Source organism: Lepisosteus oculatus, chromosome 12 (genome assembly GCF_040954835.1).
Source record: "Lepisosteus oculatus isolate fLepOcu1 chromosome 12, fLepOcu1.hap2, whole genome shotgun sequence".
Taxonomy (NCBI): Eukaryota; Metazoa; Chordata; class Actinopteri; order Semionotiformes; family Lepisosteidae; genus Lepisosteus; species Lepisosteus oculatus.
The window spans coordinates 33,459,931-33,483,686 of NC_090707.1; the positions used below are offsets into that span (position 1 = coordinate 33,459,931).

At 38.7% G+C, this 23,756-nt stretch overlaps 1 protein-coding gene across 1 annotated transcript in view; it reads right to left on the reverse strand.

The window, feature by feature from the left end:
• Positions 1 to 2,658: 2,658 nt before the first annotated feature.
• Positions 2,659 to 23,756, reverse strand: part of LOC102696272 (protein tyrosine phosphatase receptor type N) — a 149,673-nt gene continuing 128,575 nt past the window's right edge. The window contains exons 14-23 of the mRNA XM_006636797.3: positions 23,335 to 23,538; positions 18,823 to 18,970; positions 17,697 to 17,770; positions 17,401 to 17,478; positions 15,849 to 15,968; positions 14,776 to 14,942; positions 11,859 to 11,912; positions 10,369 to 10,433; positions 6,213 to 6,286; positions 2,659 to 5,312 (exon numbers count right to left, since the gene is read on the reverse strand). Coding sequence (XP_006636860.1) covers positions 5,241 to 5,312; positions 6,213 to 6,286; positions 10,369 to 10,433; positions 11,859 to 11,912; positions 14,776 to 14,942; positions 15,849 to 15,968; positions 17,401 to 17,478; positions 17,697 to 17,770; positions 18,823 to 18,970; positions 23,335 to 23,538 — 1,056 coding nt within the window. The 3' untranslated portion in view covers positions 2,659 to 5,240. The remainder of the gene's footprint in view (positions 5,313 to 6,212; positions 6,287 to 10,368; positions 10,434 to 11,858; positions 11,913 to 14,775; positions 14,943 to 15,848; positions 15,969 to 17,400; positions 17,479 to 17,696; positions 17,771 to 18,822; positions 18,971 to 23,334; positions 23,539 to 23,756) is intronic.

Below are 23,756 nucleotides of genomic sequence, written 5' to 3' on the forward strand. Positions count from 1 at the left end.
CATTACTGTGCTGCTGTATGCTAGTCAGCCTCACCTAACTATCCAGTATGTCAATGCCAAAATACTGATTGCATTTAGCAGCTTCTACAGCGCGAGATGTGCCTTTATTAGGAAAAGTCCCTCCACAGGCCAGCAGTCAGAGCTGTCATGGCTAGCAACTGAATACAGTCCCATTATTAACCTACAGTTAGATCTTGATTGTAGCTGACAATGCACTACAGTGACTGGAACTAGCTGTGAAGTGTATTGGCACTATTAATAATGTACATAACCTGTTGGCACCAGTATGTTTTGTTGAGGTTCAAAAATAGTCTTAATGATATGTGTATCAGGTTAAGAAATGCATAGAGGGCAATTTCTCAGATGAGTTGTGTAACCCTGCTGGAAGCACGTGTAGATAGACATAGATCATACTCCCAGATATAGCTATGTTTATTTCCCATGTCACAATGCCAATTTCTGCAGATGTATTTTAACCGAGGACAGCTAACTGCCCCCAGCTGGCGCATCTTGGCCATGGCACTACAAAATGAGATGATTTGGAACAAGCTTCAGGCTAAACGTGAGTTTCTTGATTTCAGCTGCGGTTCAGTCAACAGCTCCTGTATTCTGTAGGACTGTAAAATGCTTCATTTAAGATATTCTGGTACATTTCCCTCCAAACTGCATAAATCATATCCAAGGAAAATTACTGCACTGGAGACCGCATTTGCTTTTCCAGAGTCACAGTCTTTTTTCAGGCTACTATATTGAAAATCAGTCTTGCTGGAAAAATGTTCTGCTTGGGTATCGCGCACCATTTCTTGTATGTAGATGTAGCTGGAAATGTTATTGTAATGACAATCAATCTGGTCATTCACTGGCTTTGAGACTCCATAAAAAAATAGACCTTTTTATTGGTTTCTGGAACAGGTAAAGGTTTATTGCTGAAAGTAAAAGAATAGAGACACGATGGTTCGGCTGTGGCGCCGCCTTCAGGTGTAGAAGACGTGAAAAAGGCTGCACAGCCGAACCATCGTGTCTCTGTCCTTTCAGCATGGAATAAACCTTTACCTGTTCCTTTGCAGTCTACGCATTCTGGCTACTTGAACTTGCTTCTGCTGTTTCAAAACTCTACATTTTGTGTTCTAAATTATACTATATTATAAGCTGTATGTGCAAGCCTGAGCTCTTCTGTCAATTCATTTGCATTTATTGTGTTCTAAATTATACTGCTTAAACATTCAATCTCATCAGGGAATGTGTACTAGGCTTCTCCTGTCTCTGAAGCCTTTTTCCTGTGTAAGCTACTGTACTGGAGGCTCCTGCAGCCCTCTTTAAGCTAATGAAGGCAGTTCAGGACATGAAGAATACCTCATCAACCTTTGATGGCACTCCTGCATTTTTTTAGTTTTAAGGTCTCGTAAGCTTGACATTATACATAAGGTGATTGAAGGGGATACTATTTAGAGCGATGTTAATCCTGCTATTCTATCCCTATGATTGAATAAAGATGAAGAACCCCATGCTATCTGTGAGTTATAGTCCTGTCTCTCCCTTTTGTGACCAACTATTCATTCTTGGTAATTAATAGGCAACAGGTGTCATGTCATTTTCACCCACGTTCACTTTTGTCTTTGGAAACTCTGGCTCAGGCAATTTGGCAAATCTATCACATCTACCCCTATTTCTGCTACAAATACTCAACACGCTGGACGAGAGCGGTGGTTTCAGACAAGATGGCGGTTCTGGTTTGAACTGCATTTCCCAGGAAGCCGAGGGGAATGACCGGCTGTCCTCCGCCACCTGTGGAAGACAAGTGGACAGGTGACTTTTAAAAACCGGGAAGCAGAGGTTTGCCCGTGGGCCGTCAACTTTTGCTTTCCGTGAGGAAGACGGAGCCTCCGAGATATCCTGCATCAGAAATGAAAAGAGAGCCGCTGACCGCCAGACGACCTTGTGAACCCTTGTGAGTTTTCGAAAAAAAGTCTTGTTTCTAACCCATCTCGCCCACTTCCGCCCTCCTACACATAAATATCTTTCCTGGTGAGCACTCCATTTGCACGTGGAACCAATTCTGCACCATGCCTTTCTTTTTCAGCCTCTACCTGGCTCATTCCCCACAAAGAGAGTCCTGTTAGCCTCGGCCCCACAGGTAGCGTTCCTTCAGGTGGCCAGGCTGTACGTTTCCAATTTTCAATATGTTTCATTACATTTCCTCTCTGTATCCCACTAATAAGAATTTGGCTACACTTTTGTATTGAATTAAGAGGCCAGGCTGTGCAAATCCAAAGTGGAATTTAGCCAGTACACCAGGGTTAACACCCCTACATTTGCAAACTCTGGAATGAGGTCAGGCTACTACATCAGGACCTCATTTTAATGTTTCATCTGAAGGACAGCATCTCCTAAAAGCACAGTGTCTACGGTTTCGCATACAGATGCAATTCTAACACAGAGGAAAAAGTGGTTCATATAGTGGTTGACACCAATTGCAAAAGCAACCAGATACTTTTTAGAGGTCTCCCATAACAACAGCCACTAATTGTTTAGAAATTTCTCGACAGCCACTATTGACACATAAAATGAAACTTTGCAGAATAAAGGAATGACTGTGAGGCTTTTCTTTATGTACAGTTAAATCTTTCGCATTGTATGAAGAATAAAACACCGAAGCACTTTCTGCAGTTGCACAAATCCACAAACTTTATTCACATCAAGATACAAAATAGATTTTTTATATATTTTTTTTCTACTTGATTGCTACAGGGAAACAGCCCATACTAGAATATTTTAACAACAATCATAATAATAACACAGAAAAAAAGATGCTCTCTTTTTTTCAAGACACATTAGTAGGGTGTGAAATTGCAAGAGACAAGTAGGACAGCCACTGTATTAACCCAGCTCAGTCTTCTTTGCAACACTGGTACATGAATGCAGTTCAGCTGTATATGTACCAATGGGTACTCTGTAGGGCAAGAAATGTAAGTCTTAAACTCTCAGTTTTTGATCCCCTATTTAGTAGCAATATGAGGAATAACAGTGATTTCTCACTGATGTAAGTCATATAGAATAAATTCGTAATGTAATGCAAGCAAAATGTGTTGTCAAGGTGGTTTAACTATAGTAAGTTCATATTATACATAAAGTTTGTGTTTTTCTATCATTATAAAGAGGAAATAATAAATGATTTCAATTTAGAATATGGATAGAAGCTCCTGAACCACGAATCAACATAAAAAGGGAACTTGAGCATCCATTTAGTATGAAAAAAATCCTTTATTCTTCACTGTAAGCCAGTTAATGGGCAAGAATTGCAACAGCTGGAGAAGTATATGCTATCAGGATTAGTACTCATTATTTTTTTTTTAAATATTACGTTGCTCCAGTGCAAAACCTGATAAAAAATAAATTTTCTGATCTCAGAATAAGACATTAACGCGACTCATTTTCTATACCAATGCCGTTTCCTACATCATGTATACCTTTCAACAGCTGGGATTTGCATTCATAAAACTCTTTTCTTATACTGGGATGTTTAGATATTTTTAAAGCGATCCAGATAATCTGAATAGAAATATCAGACAAGTTCACTTGCATTATTTCTTACAAAGACAAGATTACAGACAAACAGAAATGTTAGATACATATTAAGAAAATATGTTAACATAATTGCCCAGTGCAAACAAAGGACTTCCCATCTGAAGTAATCATGGTAACTGTGACTTTGGTGGTTATGGATAGAGTTCTTGCTCGGTACCATTACAATGATGAGTGAAGATGTCTCATTTAGTTCTCCTTTGAAATCCCCCTCTAATTGGAAAAAAAAAACCTCAGAATTTGATAAGCAGGAGAAAAAGTCAGATAACCAGGATTTTTAGGTACATTTGCTGTCACTCCTCTTTATAATGTACGCTCATCCAGTGTAGCACGTTCCAGCTCTATTCATATTGAACAGTAGGAGCATGTGTATCTAATATATACATATGTTAAAAGTCTCATCTGATCAGAAGGACTTGTTTTCTGAAACATGAACACCCCCTACAACATGGAAGGTTAAAAACGACTGTAGAAGTAAGAATGGTAAGATCCGGTAAAGATAATGAAAAATTGTTGAAAACTCATTATTTTATCTTCAGGGCTGCTTGGTATAATTGGTCTCGGCCCAGGTGGCATCACCTCCTCTGAAATTTAATCAGTGTAAAACTGTCTAAATAAAGTCAGTGAAAATGATATGATCTAACCTTAACCCTATCCGGAGTTTTATACTGTTTAGGTTTCAGAGGAGATTATATCACTTCTGTGCTGAGACCACTTACCAAGTAACCCTGAAGATAAAATGTAATAACTGGAGTCTGGCGTTGGAAGTTTCTTGGATGAGCCTGCAGTTCAAAGCTGTTTTTAACCACAGATAAGAGGAATACTCAGGGTGTTTTTTTTTTTTTACGTAAGCCTGCTGGTTGCGATTTTACTTTTGAAACTTTGAACTGCAGAACATGACGATTTCAGAAATGACAAAATGTGTCAAATACCTTACTCCCCTGACAATGCCGATTTAACTAACATGAACAGATAAAGCATGGTGATATGTGATACAAAAGAAGTTATTTATACCCACAGGTAGTCAATGTAACAAAACAACATTATAAATAAAATCACATCAGTTGAAGGCACGGGACTGGGAGTACTTTGAAATGTTTTAAATTGGACATTGAACAACAAAGAATATTTGTGTTTTCTACTGTACTCAGTGAGAGCAGAATTCCTGTACCACCTTAATGGCATTTTGGGTTAATGATGTTAATGTGAATGATAAATGAAGTAAAAAATGTACACGTTTCAGAAATTTACCTTCCCTCCCTTTAAGAACAATTCCTGATACTTTTGTATCCCACTTACATTCCACTCAATTCTAACATCATAGAAGATGCTCATGTACAGTAAAGTTTGAGAATTACTGCCCCAGAATGGAAAGCTGGTACACAGATGGAAACCAGGAAGATGGGAAAGTGGTGACAATGCCGAAACGATGTGTGGGAAGGATAACCTCCAGGAATTCAACTGAGGTTAGGAGATCAGTCAACATTTCCACCTTGAAATTCAGTTTCTCTTCAGTGAATGAGTGATGGATTTTGTCTGGCGCTCAGACGTGGGTGTATGTGTGTGTAGGAGCATGGAGAGGGAATATCGGCATGGTGAGGGTCACGTTTGGTTAGGTGTCTGGCATCCATAGTAGAGATGTCATGGTGGCCCATGGCTCACTGTGGGAGGGCCTTCAGAATGGCGTTCACCTCCTCAGCAACAGCCGTCAGAGCAAACTCAAACTGGTCCTGTAGAGAGAAATGGCAGAGAGGAGGTGATTTCTCATGGGTGCTGCAGATCATCTTGTTCACAGTACCTACCTGCCACAGAATAAAGTACCCTGTGCTCTTCATTCTGAACAAATTGTCAAAATCCGTTCCCTTTAGTATTGATGACAACAACTGTAGTTCCCCATAAATATGTGTAAGGGACTTACTGTAGGTTTCATTCTGAACCTTGAGCTTTCTTTTGATGCACATCTGAATCCTTTCGAGTAAAACTGTGTTTTTATGAGGGTGTTTTTACGAAGTGACTAACTCATGAGTCTTGTGGAACTCTTTCTTAAGTTCAATGTAATTTCTATTGAAGGAGGTTTCCTCAAGATTTAAAATAGATTTAGAATTTAAAATCATTAGGAACAATGGTGGATAAGTTCTGTGAATGCTTATTAAGTACTGTTAAGAATCCATACTGGGGATAGGTACTAACTTGTTCATTAAGTTTCACATTAACAGCGGAACATTTCTGTCCTTCGTGATGACACTACAAATACAAATTATGGAGCAAACAATGAAGTTAGAAATGGAAGCATCCAAATGAACCAGTAACAAAGAAAGTCTGAAAGTTCAGTGGGGTTATTGATTATGATATTTTCTTTTCAATTGGAATGAAGCTGTGACGGAACGTGGACTGTTGTGGCTACAACAGGTTATTTAACTGAAGGAAATGGAAACTCTGTACAAGGTGTTTGTCTATACAAGGTGATAAAATGTAATGTGACCATGAAATAAAACAAGCACTGGCACTGCAGCCAATTATGTCTTTTCTTATTGAAATACCCTCATATCAAATATTTCATCAATGCAAGGTTGCAAAGTATCAGTGGTAAACCTGTGAAGGCAAATGGAACAAGAGGGTAATCCACCTACCTTGGTGCGCACCATGCCTGGTCTTTGATCTCGAATATGTTCCAGTGTCGCTGCAATGTCAATCTCCTTCACACCTGTGCACGAGACAAAATTAACATTGAGATAAAACCTTAAAAGCAAAAAAAAATGTTTTTTCCTTAGTGAAGCATCATAATTAAAGCTAGAAACTGCCGAGCGAGATCACGAGCTCCAGAAACTACTGGCACACAAAGATGCAAGATGAACTAACTAAAAGCTCCCTCTAATTTGGAACATCTCAGACCTTTAAGAGGTGTTCAAGAAGCAGTACTCCAGACAGACTGATTTCATCTTTCATTCATAAGAAAGAAGCCAGCTAATACATCTGTACTTAATAACAGTTGGAAGGGTTCAGTAAAACTGGCCAAGGGCTCAGAGAATTACCTGCAATCTGACTTGGATTATCATGTTTTGGGTATCCATCTGACAATTTCTGCTCATGAGTATGGCTCAGAAGTGGGTTAAATCAACTTGGCAGTGACAAGAATTTGGAATGTGACAAGTAGTCATGCTTCATTTGAATTCTGTAACAAACATATATATTGTCTTTATTTATAGTTAAATTTAATGTGCCAAAATACCTGTTCAGAAATTGCACAGAGTGATTATAACGTTTGCCTGAAACTATCCAGAACTCATCTTTGAAAATATTTCTGAGAGGTTTGCCCTTTGGGATTTCCCAAGACTCCAGGCTACAGCAGAAGTTGACTTAAAACAAAATCAGACAGACTTCAGAAAATGTTGGCGTTGGCAGCAACACATGCTTATTCTGGATTATTCAGGGTGTCTTGCTTGTGTGATCTCCTATGGATTCTGCTTGCTCTAATTATTGTGAAAACACAGCCATCCCACATTACACCAGTTTGCTGCCTGTGTAGGGTTTGACCTTGGATGACCATTTCAGTGTCTTCAATGTCCAGTCCATCTCTGACAAACATTACTGACTGTTGCTGCCTGCTGTTCAAGGTGAGGTTAAGCAGTTACTGTATGTAGCAACTTAATCAAGGCTGTACACAGTGTTTCTAACTGTGCAGAAACCAAAAAGTATCCAACATGCAAAAACTGTAATTCATTTAAACTATGAGAAATGTGCAGCAACATGAAAACAATCTGTAAAAAAAAAACAATTCATGGATTTCTCAGTGGCAATGACAAGAGAACCCCTTTTCTGTACTTCATAGTGATTCTCAATGCTTGTGTTTGGAAGCACTGTCATCACACCATAGACAGCAAGAAAGTTTGTGTGTGGGAAAACAAAAGTCTGTTACAAAGTTTAAACCTCCATCCCATAGTGAAAGAGTTATTAATTTTTTGATGGCCATGGAAATAAGGTTGTCGTTTTCCTTGATAAATGTCATTTTATTCTCATGCTGACATACAGATCCCCAAGGTTAGTGTCAATTGTATTGCACATAAGCAGCAGATATGTGTCTTGCAAAAGTCTCTTGTCTGTCATCTTTATTATTCAGGTCTTCTAATCTACTGGCACTCCAGGAAAAGCCTTGAAAACCTGCAAATCCCTGGAGAACGGCTGTAGAGCCATAAGATTCAACTAATAACAATGTAAGAGGTGACAAACATTAATAATAATACGAGACCTTATTCCCTAAAGAGCCCTGCAAAGATTGCCTTATTTCTATTCATTCTTCTAAGGCTATAACCGACTAACACATACTGTATATAAGTTACTAAAGACCTTGTCTCTCAGGCTGGAATACGACATTCAGAAATACATTCTTAGGTTTAAACCCTGACCTCCCATTCCCTCATCTCAATCAGTCTTTTTGTGTAGTGTGCGCAGGCCTTGATGTTAGTTGCCATTCATTTTCTGAGTGTAAAAACTAAAATGCAAGCATCTCAGCAACGTTAATGTGGTAAAAACAATCTAACCAGCATTTCTGAAAAGGGGAAGACATTGTGTTAAGACAAGGTTGCACGGGCATCCAAATTTAAGTCTGCTCATTATAAACTCCCCTGTCGAACTTCAAGAGAATGAGGGCGTGCTGTTTTCTGTAGTGGATGTTAAGATGATTCGTAAGTCTAGAGATTATACGTATTCTAATACACAGTATGCTGCCTTTACTTAATCGGATAGACAAATGGAAATTCTTCACTGAAGTTCAGGAGGGATCAAAACAGATTAGCCAATCTTACTCAGCTGTTCTTAATCCCAGTCATTAATGAGTTTCACTATATACTGTATATAAAACTCTCACATGCCTCTTCTCATTCATCTTGCCTCCATCCCATCTCCACCTTTACAGCTGCCGCTTGGCTAACTTCGGTCTCTGAATGGGGGGTCAGCTTCTTTGTCCTGTGGCCAGGAGGCTACCTCTTAACCAAGCAGGTTAAGACCAACCTTAAGTACTCATACATTCGCAAAGCATCTGTTTCTTGGATGACGTGATTCAAGGGGACTGATAGTTAATTTACAGTTTAAGTAATTGTATTACACTGTTTTGTAAAAATACTGCGTAAAATACATCAGCTGACATTCTGAATAAAACACACAGCAAATACAATTCTGAAAGGCTGCTGCTAAAGATATTATATGGGTTTTTTACTTGAACCACAACATGAACTAGAACTCTTGCCACTTACTATGGCACTTCCCATGGAGTAATAACATGCTTGGCACAACTTTTTACTGTTTATATATGTAGTTTATATATGTAGTATATATGTATATGTAGTACTCCATACTGAAGATACCCCAAAAAACTTTTTGCAAGAGCAGGAGAGTTAACTGAAGAGCCCAAGCTTTGACGTTGAAAAAACAACACAGATTTCTGTGACTTTTATCTTGTAAAGCCTTACTTGTCCTATATTTGTGGCAGTGGTGCTCTCTTTAGGGACATTTCTCTACCCCCCATTGTCTGGTCTCTATTTAATGACTTCTTTTCTACAGACCCTTTAAAAAAAGGTTTGTTGGAGTGAGGAAAAGGCTATACTGTCATGACTTTGCAGTTGACTCCTTTAAAGAAAAAGATTACATCAATTAGTGACAGATTCTTATTTTTTTCATTCTTATGAACTCTGAACTTGGCTCTTTATAACGTCTGGGTATTTGCTAGGAAATGTAACCACCTGGAGTAAAACAGTATGTGATTTCTTAATCTTTTAGCAGTTAAGATAGATACTATCATTTTTAAGAATTACAACATGGCACTTTCGAGTTAAGAGATTACAGAAACAACTATCACAGCTAAATAAACAGATTTATTTACAGTGCCTTGAAAGAGTATTCATAACCATTCATCCTGTCGTCCCGTTTTGTTCAAGTACAAAATTAAGAGTGGAAATTTAAATCAAAACCTGGATGTTCAAACTAAATATGCCTTTATGGGTAAAGGAAGTTAAACATCAGCAAAAACCCCAAACCTGCAAGAATCAAAACACTTTATCATGTCCTCCAGCCCAAATCAAAATGTGGTGGAAGCACCTTCGACAGCAATTACAGCTGCTAGCATTTTTTCGACAAGTCTGTACCAGCCTTGCAAAACAGGGATAGTGCCATGCAATTTTCACCCATTCTGCTTTGCAAAACGTCTTCAAGCTCTGTCAAGTTGAGGTAATTGATGGATAACAATGTTGTTTATCTTGTCACAAAAGGGAGTGAATGTCTTTGCAAGCCACTGTATCTAGTGTGTTGAATTACTGAATAGATACACATCTAGATATTTCCATTACCCTATCACTACCCTATTGCCTATAAAAAATACAAATGAACAACTCCAAGAAAAAATAGTATTAGATGATCAGATATGGATTTTCTCAATTTCTTCCTTGCATGCTTCTTTGTCACAGATAACATACAGTTTCATCCTAACCCTAACAAGTTTACATGAGGCACTGCAAAGGTATTCATATTAATGTAATTTATGGAACTAGTATGATAGAATTTGCTTATATTAGCTTGCTAGAAGTTATTATTACCCAAACAGATTTGTGGAATATAGAATATTGTATATAGATCATCTACAGTAGACTGTATGTATTCACCACTGCCAAACCCCACATGATTTGGCTATTTATAGCGTAAATTAAAGCAGTACATCAGGAAATACAGATGAAATATTAACTTAATTTTGGAAGCAGTACCAAATTACACAATATATCCATGAAACAGTCATCTCACCTTTTGCCATTCGGTTGAGCACCATGTCAATCAGAATGTATGTCCCAGATCTCCCGGTACCATCACTAAGGGCAAAGGAAACACAGTTCACTGTACTTCCTGTCTTCTAGCTAAACCAAAACCCAATTCAACCTGATATATTAATCCAAGGAGTACAAACGCTTTACACGTTAAAAAAACCCAAAACTGATACACATTTACGTAATGCATTTGTGGCTTTGGCAAAATATGGGTGAACAGCAATACAGTTTAGAACTACAAGCAGAGTGTGGCTACATGGTGTTTATACTACAATGGTGGAAAACCACTGTTTTTTTGGAGGAAGGGATCAGAGGAGTTGGCAAGCAAAAAGAATGCTGTTTAAAGGGGTGTAACCCCAGTGTCCTGGCCAAATTCCTCATTGGCCCTTACCAATCATGGCCTCCTAATTATCCCCATCTATGAACTGGCTTCATCACTCTGTTCTCCTCCCCACTGATAGCTAGTTTGTGGTGAGTGTACTGGCACACTATGGCTGCTGTCACATCATCCAGGTGGGGCTGCACATTGGTGGTGGTGGAGGGGAGTTCCCATTACCTGTAAAGCGCTTTGAGTGGAGTGTCACTATAAGTGTAAGAAATTCTTAATAATACAAAATATTTGCTATTAATTGTTTTAAATTTATGCAGAAGCAGGTTCAAAATTTACATTCATGTCTAACATAAAAAGTACAATATCTGGGCACATAATAATAAAAGAAAAGGTAAAATACCACATGAAGCTGAATTTATTAAAATTATTACAAGAAAAAACATGAAATAATCCAGTAATAGGAAACATCTGACAATAGAGATAGTGCTTTATTGCGTATTATTTTGTTGATGACAAAGTAATGACCTTCGATTATGAGATACCAGGGATTTAATCTAATTATGGCAAGCAGAATTAATGTATCCACTACAGAACAATATATCCACTATAAAACAAACTCAGGACATTTGAGAAGCCTTCTTTTAGATCAAATACATTTTAACTGGTGCTTAAGAATGAAATTAAATTGTTTTAATTTTAGATATACTTTCATGAAACAAACTGTTATCTTCGTTTTATGACTGTCACTAAAATAGTGTGCTTCTCGGTGAACGAGGTACTCAGTTGAACACAAAAGGGTCTATGACTTCCCACAGTAAACAGCAGGGGGCGCAAGAGGATGACCCAAGAACGAAGATGACGAGAAAGAGTCTGGGGTCTTGAGGCTTGTGGTCCCAGCACACTAAAATAAATGATGATATTCTTAATAGGACCGAGTCACTCCACTGCCATACATATGCTATCCAAGCCTTATTTATGGAACCTTAAAAGAAGTCTCAATATGTTGCACATATAGGAATAAAGGTGTGAAGTTGTTTACTAGACTAAAAGTAACTTGTAAAAGTATGGAATTAACACTCTTAATGAATTCCAAAACCAAAACATATAGTAGATATGATATTTTGCATGGGAAACCTCACCTGCAGTGGACAATTATAGGGCAGGATCGGCCTCTGTAGCACTTGTTCACTTTCCTGAAACAACAACAACAAAAAACTTTAAATCTGCCTGCAGTTTAAGTTGTAGCAAGCGCAGATCAGACACACGTCTATCTTTGTGAGAAAAGATTCCATTCTAATGCAAAAATTGTGTGTGTACACACATCTCAATCGGCCTCCTGTATCGTTTCGTGCAATTTCTATTTTAATCTGAGTCTTTCTTTAATCATGGTATAATAAACTAGGATGACTTTTGTATTCATACTTGAACTAGGGTATTTTCTCCACTGTTTTTTTTTGCCTTCTGGGCAAAACTTAAAACAGTAAAACAAATAAGATGCCGGCACTTTAAAATAAGGATCACTTCTTGACCAATGTTCTATGTAAATATTGCAGGGTTGCCACATACATATCTTAACACTACATTTTCATTTTAATCACATTCTCACAACAAGCGATGATGTTGATCACCTCTAGCCATAAATGTCAGTGACTACTGACCATTAGTCCACTTTATTAAAAGTAGAAATTACTTCCAGGGTGAGAATTAAAAACAAAGAAACACTTTTTTCCCTTCAATTAACTTTTTAGCATGGAATTAACTTGCAAACATTTATATCTTACATGCTGATGCAAGCTTTAGAATCTAACCATTATTTAAAGGTGTTATATTAGGAATTATTACAATAAGGAATGACACTGTAAGAGCTTGAGACTAGTAGAAACAGTGCTTTCCATCCCCCCCATGTTGTTTAGCAGCATGCCTGTAAATTTGCATTTCATTCTTCACATCATGACAAGCTTTTAAACTTGAAGCTTAAAAGTCCAGCCCTTTAATAGTAAAGAGGTGCCACACAGCTCAGGATTTTATCCTACAGGATGCTGCCTGTGCGAAACCCACCTGAAGCTGAGCAATATTTGAGCAACCTATTATCCCTCTCAACATATTAAGGTTGAGAGAAAGACGTCTGCGCTGAGGTGTCTGTGATATCAGACAGTGAGCAGACCTGGAGAAAAAAGGTCTGGCACTGAATCTGCAGGTGTGCATGACCTGGCAAATTGAACGTGAAAATTGTAAGTGTACAAGCTTAAAAACATGTCAAGATGCGAAATTAGACACAAAACGTTACTAGTCCTTTTCCCCACAGTGCAGCGGTAATAAATAGGATCCCACGATTCTAGAACCAAAACGCAATTCACCTTCTATGACACAGACATCCAATCGGGAACTGAGGACAACAATACAGTACTGCAAACCGACTTAATTTCAAGCTCAGCTACCCTCTTCTCAATCTCGGTTCGTTCTTCGTTTTTTGCCTAGTTCTCATTGACATTTTCGGAGGAAGGGTGAATGAAAGTGTCGGAAACGGAGGAGAGGGAGGAACCGAGGCTCACGTCCTGAGTAAAGCAAAAGGCTTTATCAAGAGAGGAAAGCAGATGACCCACAGGAGGCTGGGAGGAAGGGGCGAAGGAGGTGCAAACAGTAACCAGGAGAAAAGTCCACAGGTGCTCCATGCAGCAGCCACAGCTGCCAATGATCACTTTTGTGACTATGCAACTGGACTCAGACTACTAGCTGCAAATCACAAAAATGACACAGGCAGCTGTGCATCCGACGGTGCCCAGGTGACGCCCATCGGAGAAAGGGCAAGCCAGCCTTCCCACTGGTTAAACTGGGAAGGCAGCGCGGGGCAGGCAGAAGGGAAGGCTGAGACAGTGGTAAAGGCGGAGGACAGGAAGGCAGGCTTCTGTGGTGGAGATGTGAGGAGTGGGTGGCCAACTATTCAAGGTGAGTGGAGGAAAAGAAGCAGGCTGGTCTGAGCTTGTACGGATGAAGGAGAGAAGATGGTTGAAGGTTTAGCACAGAGATCAGCAGGAGTGTTGGAGCCCCCTCTTTGAACTAAAAATGTGCATATGCTGTATAGTCCTGCCATAATCTTTACTCCCAGCAAATGGCAAATCTCAAAGCTAGGAATTCTACATCTTAACATCTACATTTTAGCATGATATTGGGTACTGAGTCCGTGAACATTTTGAAGATTTGTACTCAGAGGAACAGTTCGCAGAAGCAGCTGTGTTTCAAATATGCGAAACCCACAAGCAAGTATTTTCAAGAGTCATGTGTCCAAAACATTTAGCTGGCACCCTTTTAAACTACCCACTTGAAAGATGGAGAAGAAAAGCCGAGAAGTGCAAAGCATTGCTTTAAGGCGTCGTCATCAAGTAAAAAAGCTTTTTTCCATTGATTTTAATTTTGATTTTCCTGCGTTTAGGACTTCACCTCCCTTTTCTCTGTTACCCCTTTTCAGCAACATCCATTTTCACCAATGCTGGTGACCCAAATGTTGATAATTATTTGTATTACGATAATGAGTAATTTGCATATCAGATCTGCCACATCTGAACTGGCTTAAAGCAAGAAGCCAGCATTACCCACATTACAAAATGTCTAAGAGTCACATTGGACATTGCTTAATTTTATTATCATTTTATACATAATTAGGCATTTCAAATTATTTTCTTTACAATATAGAGCAGACTAAATAAATCAGTGATACTAGATACCAGATTCCTCCCACAGTCAAAATTTAGACTGGTAGGTTAAATGTCTTCTGGGAAAACTGGCCCTGGCGTGAGTGTGTGCATGTTTGCGTCTGTGTGTTCCCTGTGATGGACTGGTGTCCTGTATAAGGGGTATCCTGCCTTGCGCCTGTTGCATGCCAGGATAGGCTCCTGCTCCCTCTGCAATCCTGCATAGGATCAAGTGTTTAGAAAAATGGATTGAGTGGTGGACGGATGGACACGTTGCTGAGACAAATGTAATCTGCCTTTAATGCTGCTCTGGTTTTCAATATGAGAGCATCGTACATGTGCACGCTTGTATGTAAGTAACGTGTACCTGCGGAAGTCCAGCAGGGTTCGGGTGGAGGTGGGGATGCCCTGGGCCGGCCAGCTCAGGAAGTGGAACTGGGTCAGGGTTCGAGTCTCCTGGGACTGCACATTCTTCAGGTAGAAGCTCCGCACCAGGAAATCATTGCACCAGATGTGCTCCGAAACCAGGTTGACCTGCACCAAGCACAGAGACAGATCAGGTTATCAGAACACGTAATGCAGCCCATACAGAAGGCCATTCGGCTCATGTCTGATATAATATATACTGTGCAAAGAATTCATGTAGAATAAAAGAACTGGCGGGCAGCTCATGCTGAATGTATAGACTTAAATAAATAGTTTAAAGTAAGAGAGATGACAACAACATCCATAATACTTTCTGAAAATACTAAAAATACATATTATTTAAAGGTATTGAAGTGAAAAGCACTTTTTTGACTATACATATCTTTAAAAAATCAGTCATTTGGACATAAAAAGGCAATGTGATTTGTTTGTCTCGTCTTCTACACGAACTTCAGCAATCCTGTTTAACCATGCATTACTCCTTTAAAGATTAATTCATTTAACAGTCTGGAGACAGTGAGTGGGGAATTGACAAAATGAAGTAAAATAATACAGCACATAATTCAATTATAAAAACCAATTGAGTTGGAAGCTTTGACATTCAAACTAGCATTATATAAAGGGAGCACAAATGAACACAATCTTAGTAATTTATTATTCCTGTGACTGCTGTTTGCCTGCGCTCCTTCCTTGTGGTGATTGTGGTGATTAAAAATAGACATATAAATATAACAAAGTCAATCTAAAATATCTAAAGCATGATGTATTTTCTTTATGAACGAGGACTATTGTAGGACTGCTATGAAGGATGAAAAAATATAAACCTATATGTGAGCTACATGCTGTTATTCATTGAAATTAACAGTTTTTATTCACATTCACATTCAAAGTCAGAATCAACCAATTATATATTGAAAGTTGAAGAGGAATATTATATGCAGAGTCTCTATTAAACTGGGAAAAAAACAGAGGGAACAAAAATGAATAACATGACATAACTGCATTGTCTCTCACCTCATAAATATGATAGAGTGAGGATCCTTCATCCGGCCAGTATCGGTCACACTGCTTCTCCCCATCTTCGACCAGAGCAGTCATCATCACAATCACAGTGCAGCCATTCTCCCACACCATCTATAATGTACATTACTGCATCACACACTACGGACTATCTTATCACACATACCCTAGCCCACATACGTGGGTGTCACAAAGGAGTAGACCGATTGAAACAGATCTTTAGAGAAATAGTGTCTGCAAACAGAGGTTTCCAGGAAAGTGTCTGGAAAGAGTAACTTGATTAGGTGAGATTTGAATTAACCACTGTTTCTATAAGCAGATGCTAGATTACTGTTCTGTAACACTGAATAAGTATACTATCATTTCTACCTCCTATCCCATTTAAATATTAAAGTTTGTCCTGATTTAAAACCTATATGACTTATTTAATTTAGCAAGTTGCAGAGCTCAGGTAATGACCCCGAAATACACAGATACAAAGGTTTATTACTTGTTACTACTTGTGCAACTTTAGTACTCCTAGGTGAACTAAATGAGCAGTTACTGAACTCCTAGTGTCCAAGGTTCTTCATTCCTTATACAGTATATAGTAATTAACAAGTACATTTGTGGCTTATGCAGTATCAGTCTTCTCTTCTTGGATTTCTCCTGGCATGATTTTTTTTGAAGCTGCTTAGTTTGCATTCTTCTTCTGGCCAACAGCTGAATGATACTGTACCTTCCTTCAACATAAATACTGATCATACGGATTGTCAGAAACATCACTAGTCATAATCGGCCCTGACTGTATGAAAAGCAAATTTTCACTTGGATTTGCATGCTGACGTCACCTTTGACACAGTTGCTTGAGAAACATCAACAAGTTGAGTTGTCTTGGTCCCTGAAGCTTCTGCCAAACTGCCTCAGCAATCACCCACTTTCAAAATCAGTTAAAAAAAGTCTCTTTTTGCAGCATTGCTAGCCTTGATTATATACAACCAGGGCTTTTATAGTATTTGTATACATGACTGTAATTATGCTAGAAAAGAATGAGCCACATTTGTGTGGAAGTTTTGCTTTCAATATACTTGGTGTCCCTCCATACCCAGGAGTTTTAATTTTGTATGTAAATCATTACAAATGAGTCATTACATTTTGTATGTAAGTCATTACAAATGAGCTCCACAAAGAGAAGAAATTAATTAGAGTACAGAAAACCTGAGACATCGAGACTCACAATGTAGGCAAAGAGGTAGAGAATCGTCCAGGGTGCAAAACCTTGTTCTTTATTGTAAAGAAGCACACCCACTATTCAATGTTATCCCGTCCAGGTTTTTTCTTTCAATATATTTATTTGAACAAGCTCATGTATATGAACAGTCAGTTCTACACCTCACAGTGAGCTTTATCACGATTTCCTCAGCAGCAACACATACTTTACAAGTTGTACTGGTATCTTATGACGTAATTGCACCTTGTTAAGAATTGTTTCTTGAGTTAAGGTTCAGAACTTAGTTCTCATGGCTCAGAATAGATCTTATAAATGTTCAATCAGAAAGGGACTTACTTGCCAAAAGTCAGCGATAGTGTGAGACAGAGGCCCCTGGGTAGCAATGTAAGCTGGCATCCTTGGATCGTGATCAATCTGGGGTCATAATAAATACAGCTGTGGTTAAAATCAAAGTGGAAAATGTTGTTTCTGTTGCGGTTTTTGGAATGTTAAAAAGCATATATTTTTGTGTCCTCCAAAGGGCGTGCTCATTACTTGCAAAGTAATCGTAAAGGATCACGATTGCTGAAAAGACACACAAAGTGTCGGCTGTTATTATTTGTCTAGCCCATTAAAAAGCAAAATGTCCTTACTATAGTGCTGGCGTTGATGTAGTCTGTCCTGGAAGGGTTAATCTCTGCTTTCAGTTTCACTCGAGAGTGGTCATCTAAGAACACAAAAAGAACACGGTAAAGGATCATGATTTACTACTCTCATCATGTCTTCTTCAAATACCTGTCTTAAAGAAAATATTGAAAATGCTCATGTTTATAGTTGAAGTAGTTCTTAATAAATCCTTGCCATACCTGGTTTAAAATCTACTTTACCTCTATCTTTATAGCTATTCTCCCGTTGTCCTGATCCCCACTGAAGTACATACAACATTATGACTTTCAGTTCAGGGAAGAAATTCTGAAGTTTTTTAGGTTGGACAGAGGGGTCTTGTTTAATAATATGCAATTAAGATTACTGATCTCTCACTAAAAGGATCTTATTCAACAAAATGCATTTCTCAAGCTTAATTTTTCTCAGATGTGTGGGAAATATACACTTTGTACAAGAAATACAAACTTTTACAGTTTACTGTTCCTAATATAACACTATAGTGTATTTAAGTACTAGTGCTACATACTGTAATTATAATGATCCCAAATGCACACTGCACAAGCATCAGTATCTAGTTTCACCAAATACTGATTAGTCACATGTGTGATTATGTATTCAAGGAGTATCTCAGAGATTAATTGTCATGCCAAGATTCTGCCGTTCTATTTCTTGGACTCATTTTGATTCATTCTGTGATCAGGCAGTACATTTTTTTGGTCAATTTAAAAACAGTAGTTCTTGAGGCAAAAGAATAGAAATCAGCTTTGTCAAAATGCTGATATGAGTCAGGCACACTTTTACTGCTTATGAACAAATTGTATTCCAGGATATTTTTAAAATTATATGATTTTCAAAATACTGTTTTCCCCCTTCTTTCTGTCCAGGCTTTTCTTGCTTATTATTGCATGTTTACAATGTCTGTAAACATCTCAAGATGTTATAGACAATCAAGCATACAAGGGAAAGTATTTACAAATCCTGCAGGCCAGAGCAATAACTGTCCATCACAGGAAAGATATGTTGCCTTTGCTGACCTTTGCTAACACAGAGAACTTGATTGGTTTTATCGAACATTGCTTTGATCAGCTACGGTCGTCCTTCTATGAAACTCACAGGGCACAGAATCCGGGTTTCTATTCTTTTTAAGGTTGGCTTCACTTTGGGCCGCAGAGCAGGAGCTGGGCTCAGCCTGGTAGGAACACAGAGCCTCCCACTCCTTCAACAGCCTATCCTTGTTCTTCAGGTGATCCTCCATGTAAGCCTGTGGAGGCAAACAAGGTTACAGTCTGAAAAATATTTACTGCATTTTACCAAGCTTGTTTCCATATCCGAACTCTCTGGGGATGTCTGTGTTTTGTGGAATGCACACATCTGTACACATAATCCCAGTCCAGACATCTATATTACCTAACCCTATTTTTATTTTGAAATTTCCTCCAACTCAAAGCCTTACCAACTCCCCAGCTTTAAATTTAAAACACAACCTGACCCATGGATGTTTAAAGTTTTCATGTGGATAGACTGACCACCAGAACCTTAAGCACTATTCACCTAAACTGACCTTTTTGTTTCAGCTCAGTGAAGCACACTACCGCCACATTTAATTTGACTAACATGATTGCTCAATTTAATTCAAAGATCAATAAGAGAAACATAAAATCAATCAAATACAGAGCCCTGAAAAAAGTATTCACTCTCTTCCAATGATGCTCCATTTTGTTCAATTACAAATGAAGACAACACATTTAGTAAATATTTTTAAAGCAAAACTGAGTACTTTTACAGATAAAAATCAAATGTCTGCAGAAACTGCAAAGAAGAGTTAAAAACTAAAATATATTGATTCCAAAAGTTTTTGCTCCCTCTGTATATGGTTTACATGATTTCAGAAAAAAAATAACTTTTTCTGTAAGGTCCTTTAGTCAGGTAGTGAGTTTCAAGCAAAGATTCCTCCAGGAAGTCTAAGGAGGTTTCAAAACAATCCAGTCCAGGAGAAAAAGAAATTCACAGATCTGAATATTGTTTTGAGCAGAGCAAAGTTATTCATTGCGAAAGAGAAGGAGTATCAGAACTACCCAGACACTACCTACAGTACATCAGTGTAACGGAAGCATTCTTTCAGGACCCTATGCAGACGACATGATCCTGGGAGGAGTGAGGAAAACACGGGAAAAAAGCATGCGGGAGTCGGGAATGAAAACAGGGGGCGTGTCCATGGTGCGCTGGTGTTCGGGGGAGGTGTGGCCGAGGCAAACAATCCAGGAATAAGTCCAAGGGGGAGTCCAAGAGAAGGCGAAAATCCAAAACCAGGCGGTCCATCCAAGACGAACAAAATAAAAATGGGAACCGGGTCGGAACCGGCAGGAACAGGAACTTTAAAAGCTTGACGGGACGAGGCACTTCCAGGTCCCGGACTCGCCTGGTACGGAAATCAATGCAGAGCCCAGAATAGAGTGAGCGCCTGGGTTTTAAGGAGAACTGAAAAGGGGGCTGGAACAGGGAGCAGGTATGGGGGATGAGTAGAAAACAAGGAAGGGCTGGAGCGTCCTTAAGAGGAGGGGTTACGAACGTGACAATCAGGCAAACTGGGCAGCTGGGAAACTAGTTAAGGATTCCGCCATGAGGTCAATGGCGACTTTGAATGAGCTTCTGTGTACAATAGCTTAGATTGGAGAACTTGTTCATGAATCAGCAATATCCTGGCCACTCCATATATCTGGCCTGTATGGCAGAGTGACAAACCTCTCAAATCCCAAATGGAATTTCAAACTATTTAAGTGATACCACAAAAATGTGGCAAAAGGTTTTTGTGGTCAGAGGAGGAAAAATTTAACGTTTTTGGTTTGAATAGAAAGCGTTACATCTGCTGCAAATCCAGCATTAAAACAATGTCCAGTATAACATACTTAGTACCATCCTTACTTAAATTATGGTGACAGGAGCACTGACTTATGGGACATCTTATCATAAGCAGGATCCTGGAAGTTTATTAAGACCTAGGGACAAATGGATGAAAGGCACAGGCAAATTTTGGAGGCAAACATGTTACAGTCTGCTAGAGACATACACCTGGGACAACAATTCACCTTTCAGTAGGACAACAAATTGCAAAAATATTTCCGAAGCTTCCTGGGAGTGGCGTAACAAGAAGAGAGTGAATGTCCTTGAGTGGCCCAGTCCTGGTTGTGAATCCAATAGAAAATCTGTGATAGGACTTGAAAATTGCTGCCCATCAGTTTATCCTCAGACAACATGGCAGAGATCAAGCAAGCTTGCAAAGAACATAAAAATAGTAAGAAGTGAGAGGAGATTATTTGGCCAATCTAGCCCAGATGGTAGCCCAGATAGACAGTCAGTAACTGATTCAAGGATTCTGCTGTTTCTTGAAAGAATCCAGAGTATCTGCTTCAGCAAACATGGCTGGGTAGCTTGTTCCATAGTCTCTCAACCCCCTGGGTAAAGAAGTGCTTCTGCATGAAAAAGCACTCCTATGTCCTGTGGGTCTCGTTATACTGGTCATTCTGAAGATATCCATTGGACTGATTCTGTCAATATCTTTGAGCATTTGGTTACTTGTATCTGATCCCCTCATAGTCTTCTCTGTTTCAAAAAGGTTCTTTCTTCCACTTATCAGTGGAAGCATTCCCTTAAATCCTACAATGTATTTGGCTGCTCTCATCTGGAAGAATGGGAAAAAATGTACCATCCCAGAGTGCAAAATTGGTACAGACTATTAATTTCTGCCTAAGGAGCTTCGACCAGGTTTTGTGGCAAACATGTATGGAACCAACATATATTCATTTCTTATTTTTTTGTTGCAGGTTTTGCTAGCAAATTACACATAGTATTTTATTCATAAAAGTATTCAGTTCAACCATTCAACTTTTCATTGAAACATTAAGTTAAAAAATATGAATATATAATTTGTTTTCAACAAAATGGCAAAATTGGACATCTGAAGTGAATACTTTTGCAAGGTATAAATCAAACTAATTGAATTTCAATATCAAATAAATCATAAAGAAGGTGGTGAGGTGTAGGTAGATAATAAAGGAATGGATCTGATAATACAGATTTAATATGTGGATAATGAAAAAAGAAATAAGAAAAAAAAGTATTGTAACCCTAAAAAACAAGCACTGTTTTCTTATCTCCAAAGCATATCAAAACTAATTTGCATGAAATAAATGTAGGAAAAGCATTTTGTGTATAACCAAATCTTTTGATTTTTTCTGTAAAATCAGTTTAATGCAGCTAAAAAGGGCAGGCTATATTTATATGCAGTAGAGTATCAACAAATGTTGACTTTAGTTTTGAAAGTATGGCCTTTTTTATAGAGTGGCTTAAAATCAAAGCTAAAATCTTTACATGGTTATACTGATCAGATGTAATTACATATCTGTGATATATAATTCTCCTACCACTAAAAATTAATTAAGACTTTAAAAATTAAAAAAGTCTGTTAATTGGACCACAGAAAATGTGCTCTCCAAATGTATTCATACCTTCAATACTGTAAATGAAAGTTAATTTAGCATTAACGTCTGTCTGTACATTCAGGTTTTTTTAACAGGAACAAAACTAAAGAGTTTTAAGAATTTATTGTCTGCAAAAAAAAGAAACATGCCAGCAACTTGGTTAAAAAATGATGATCAAATTCATTCAGAATTCAACAATTCACATTTGTGAAATTGTCTTTGACTTTGATTGGTACATTCCTGTCTTTTCCTTGTTGCCATAGAATTGTGCCACAGACCCCATATTTATGACTTGAATCCTGAATGGAAGTGAGGTTTTGGAAGCTACTGAGTTTTTGCCCCAGAGTGTAAACTATCCTCCCAATGTATCTTCACCAGACACCATCCATTTGTATAAAACTTTCTTACATTCTCTTCCAGGTGGAGAAGCATCCTTTCCATAAGCCTTAAACATCTTGGTCAGGCTGGACTGTCTTATTTTTTGCAGCTGAATTGCTGAGGTCAAAAATATGCTGGTGCTGAGTGTTTTTCTTCTGTGTTAAAGGCCCTTTACTATTGTATTAAGCATGGCTAGCACATTCTTAATAATAAACATTGAAAAATCTTGAGGTACACCTGCATTTTCTCTACTAACTCAACTTTTAGTTACACTTCTCAAGAATATGAATATGATTTTTTTTTTATTGAAAGCAATCCCACATTATTTAAAGAGAGTAGTGAAACTCCAAAGAAAGCATGAACTATAAAACATTTAAAACTCCACAGGAAAATGCTTCTTCTAGTTTTCCTGAGAATGGTGAGATTTATTTATTTGCACGTTTATTGTACGTTATCGGAGCCTAAGGCGAATCATTGCAGAAGACTTCAAGACAGGTCACATTTTACAGCTTCCATATTAAAAGTAACCGTAAATCTTTGTTAACCCAGCGTAACTGCCACATTTCCAAGGAGGAGAAACTGTGTCAATCCAATTGTTTATTTTTGAGCTCTCTCGCAATAACTAAACACCATAAATGTATCAACGAGCTGACTGTTTAACCAACCTTCGCGCTGTTTGGGAGCTCTGAAAAGCCTGTGGCTATCCAGGTCATGATGGATGAATGATGAGAAGGGGACAGGCTGAGGGAAGCAGGTCAGAGAGCCTCACCAGTATCATGTGTCCAGTGGAGATGTCCATGTTGGACTGAGCGGGTTCCTCACACCACGAGGGAGTGCTGCTGTGGGAGCTGGGACTGGCCTGAGGGGCGTCGCTGAACTGCGAGGACACGCTGCTGACCCGCGACGTGTCCGTGCCCCCTGCCTCCTGGCGGCTGAAGGAGGCCTTGGCAGCCATGTGCTGCCGACACAGCTCCTGGGAGGCCCACACAGAGGAGGACAGAGGAATGAGAGTCAGAGAGGGACGGATATCCGCGCTCTACAGGATGAGAACTGATCCGTCTAGACAGGATGACAGTATATTGTTGCAGATAAATAACGAGGCAAAAACTTAATTGAAGAGTGTTGTTTCAATAACTATAAAATGACATACGCTTTGTAATACCCCTTCCAGTAACAGAATGTAGAAACGCT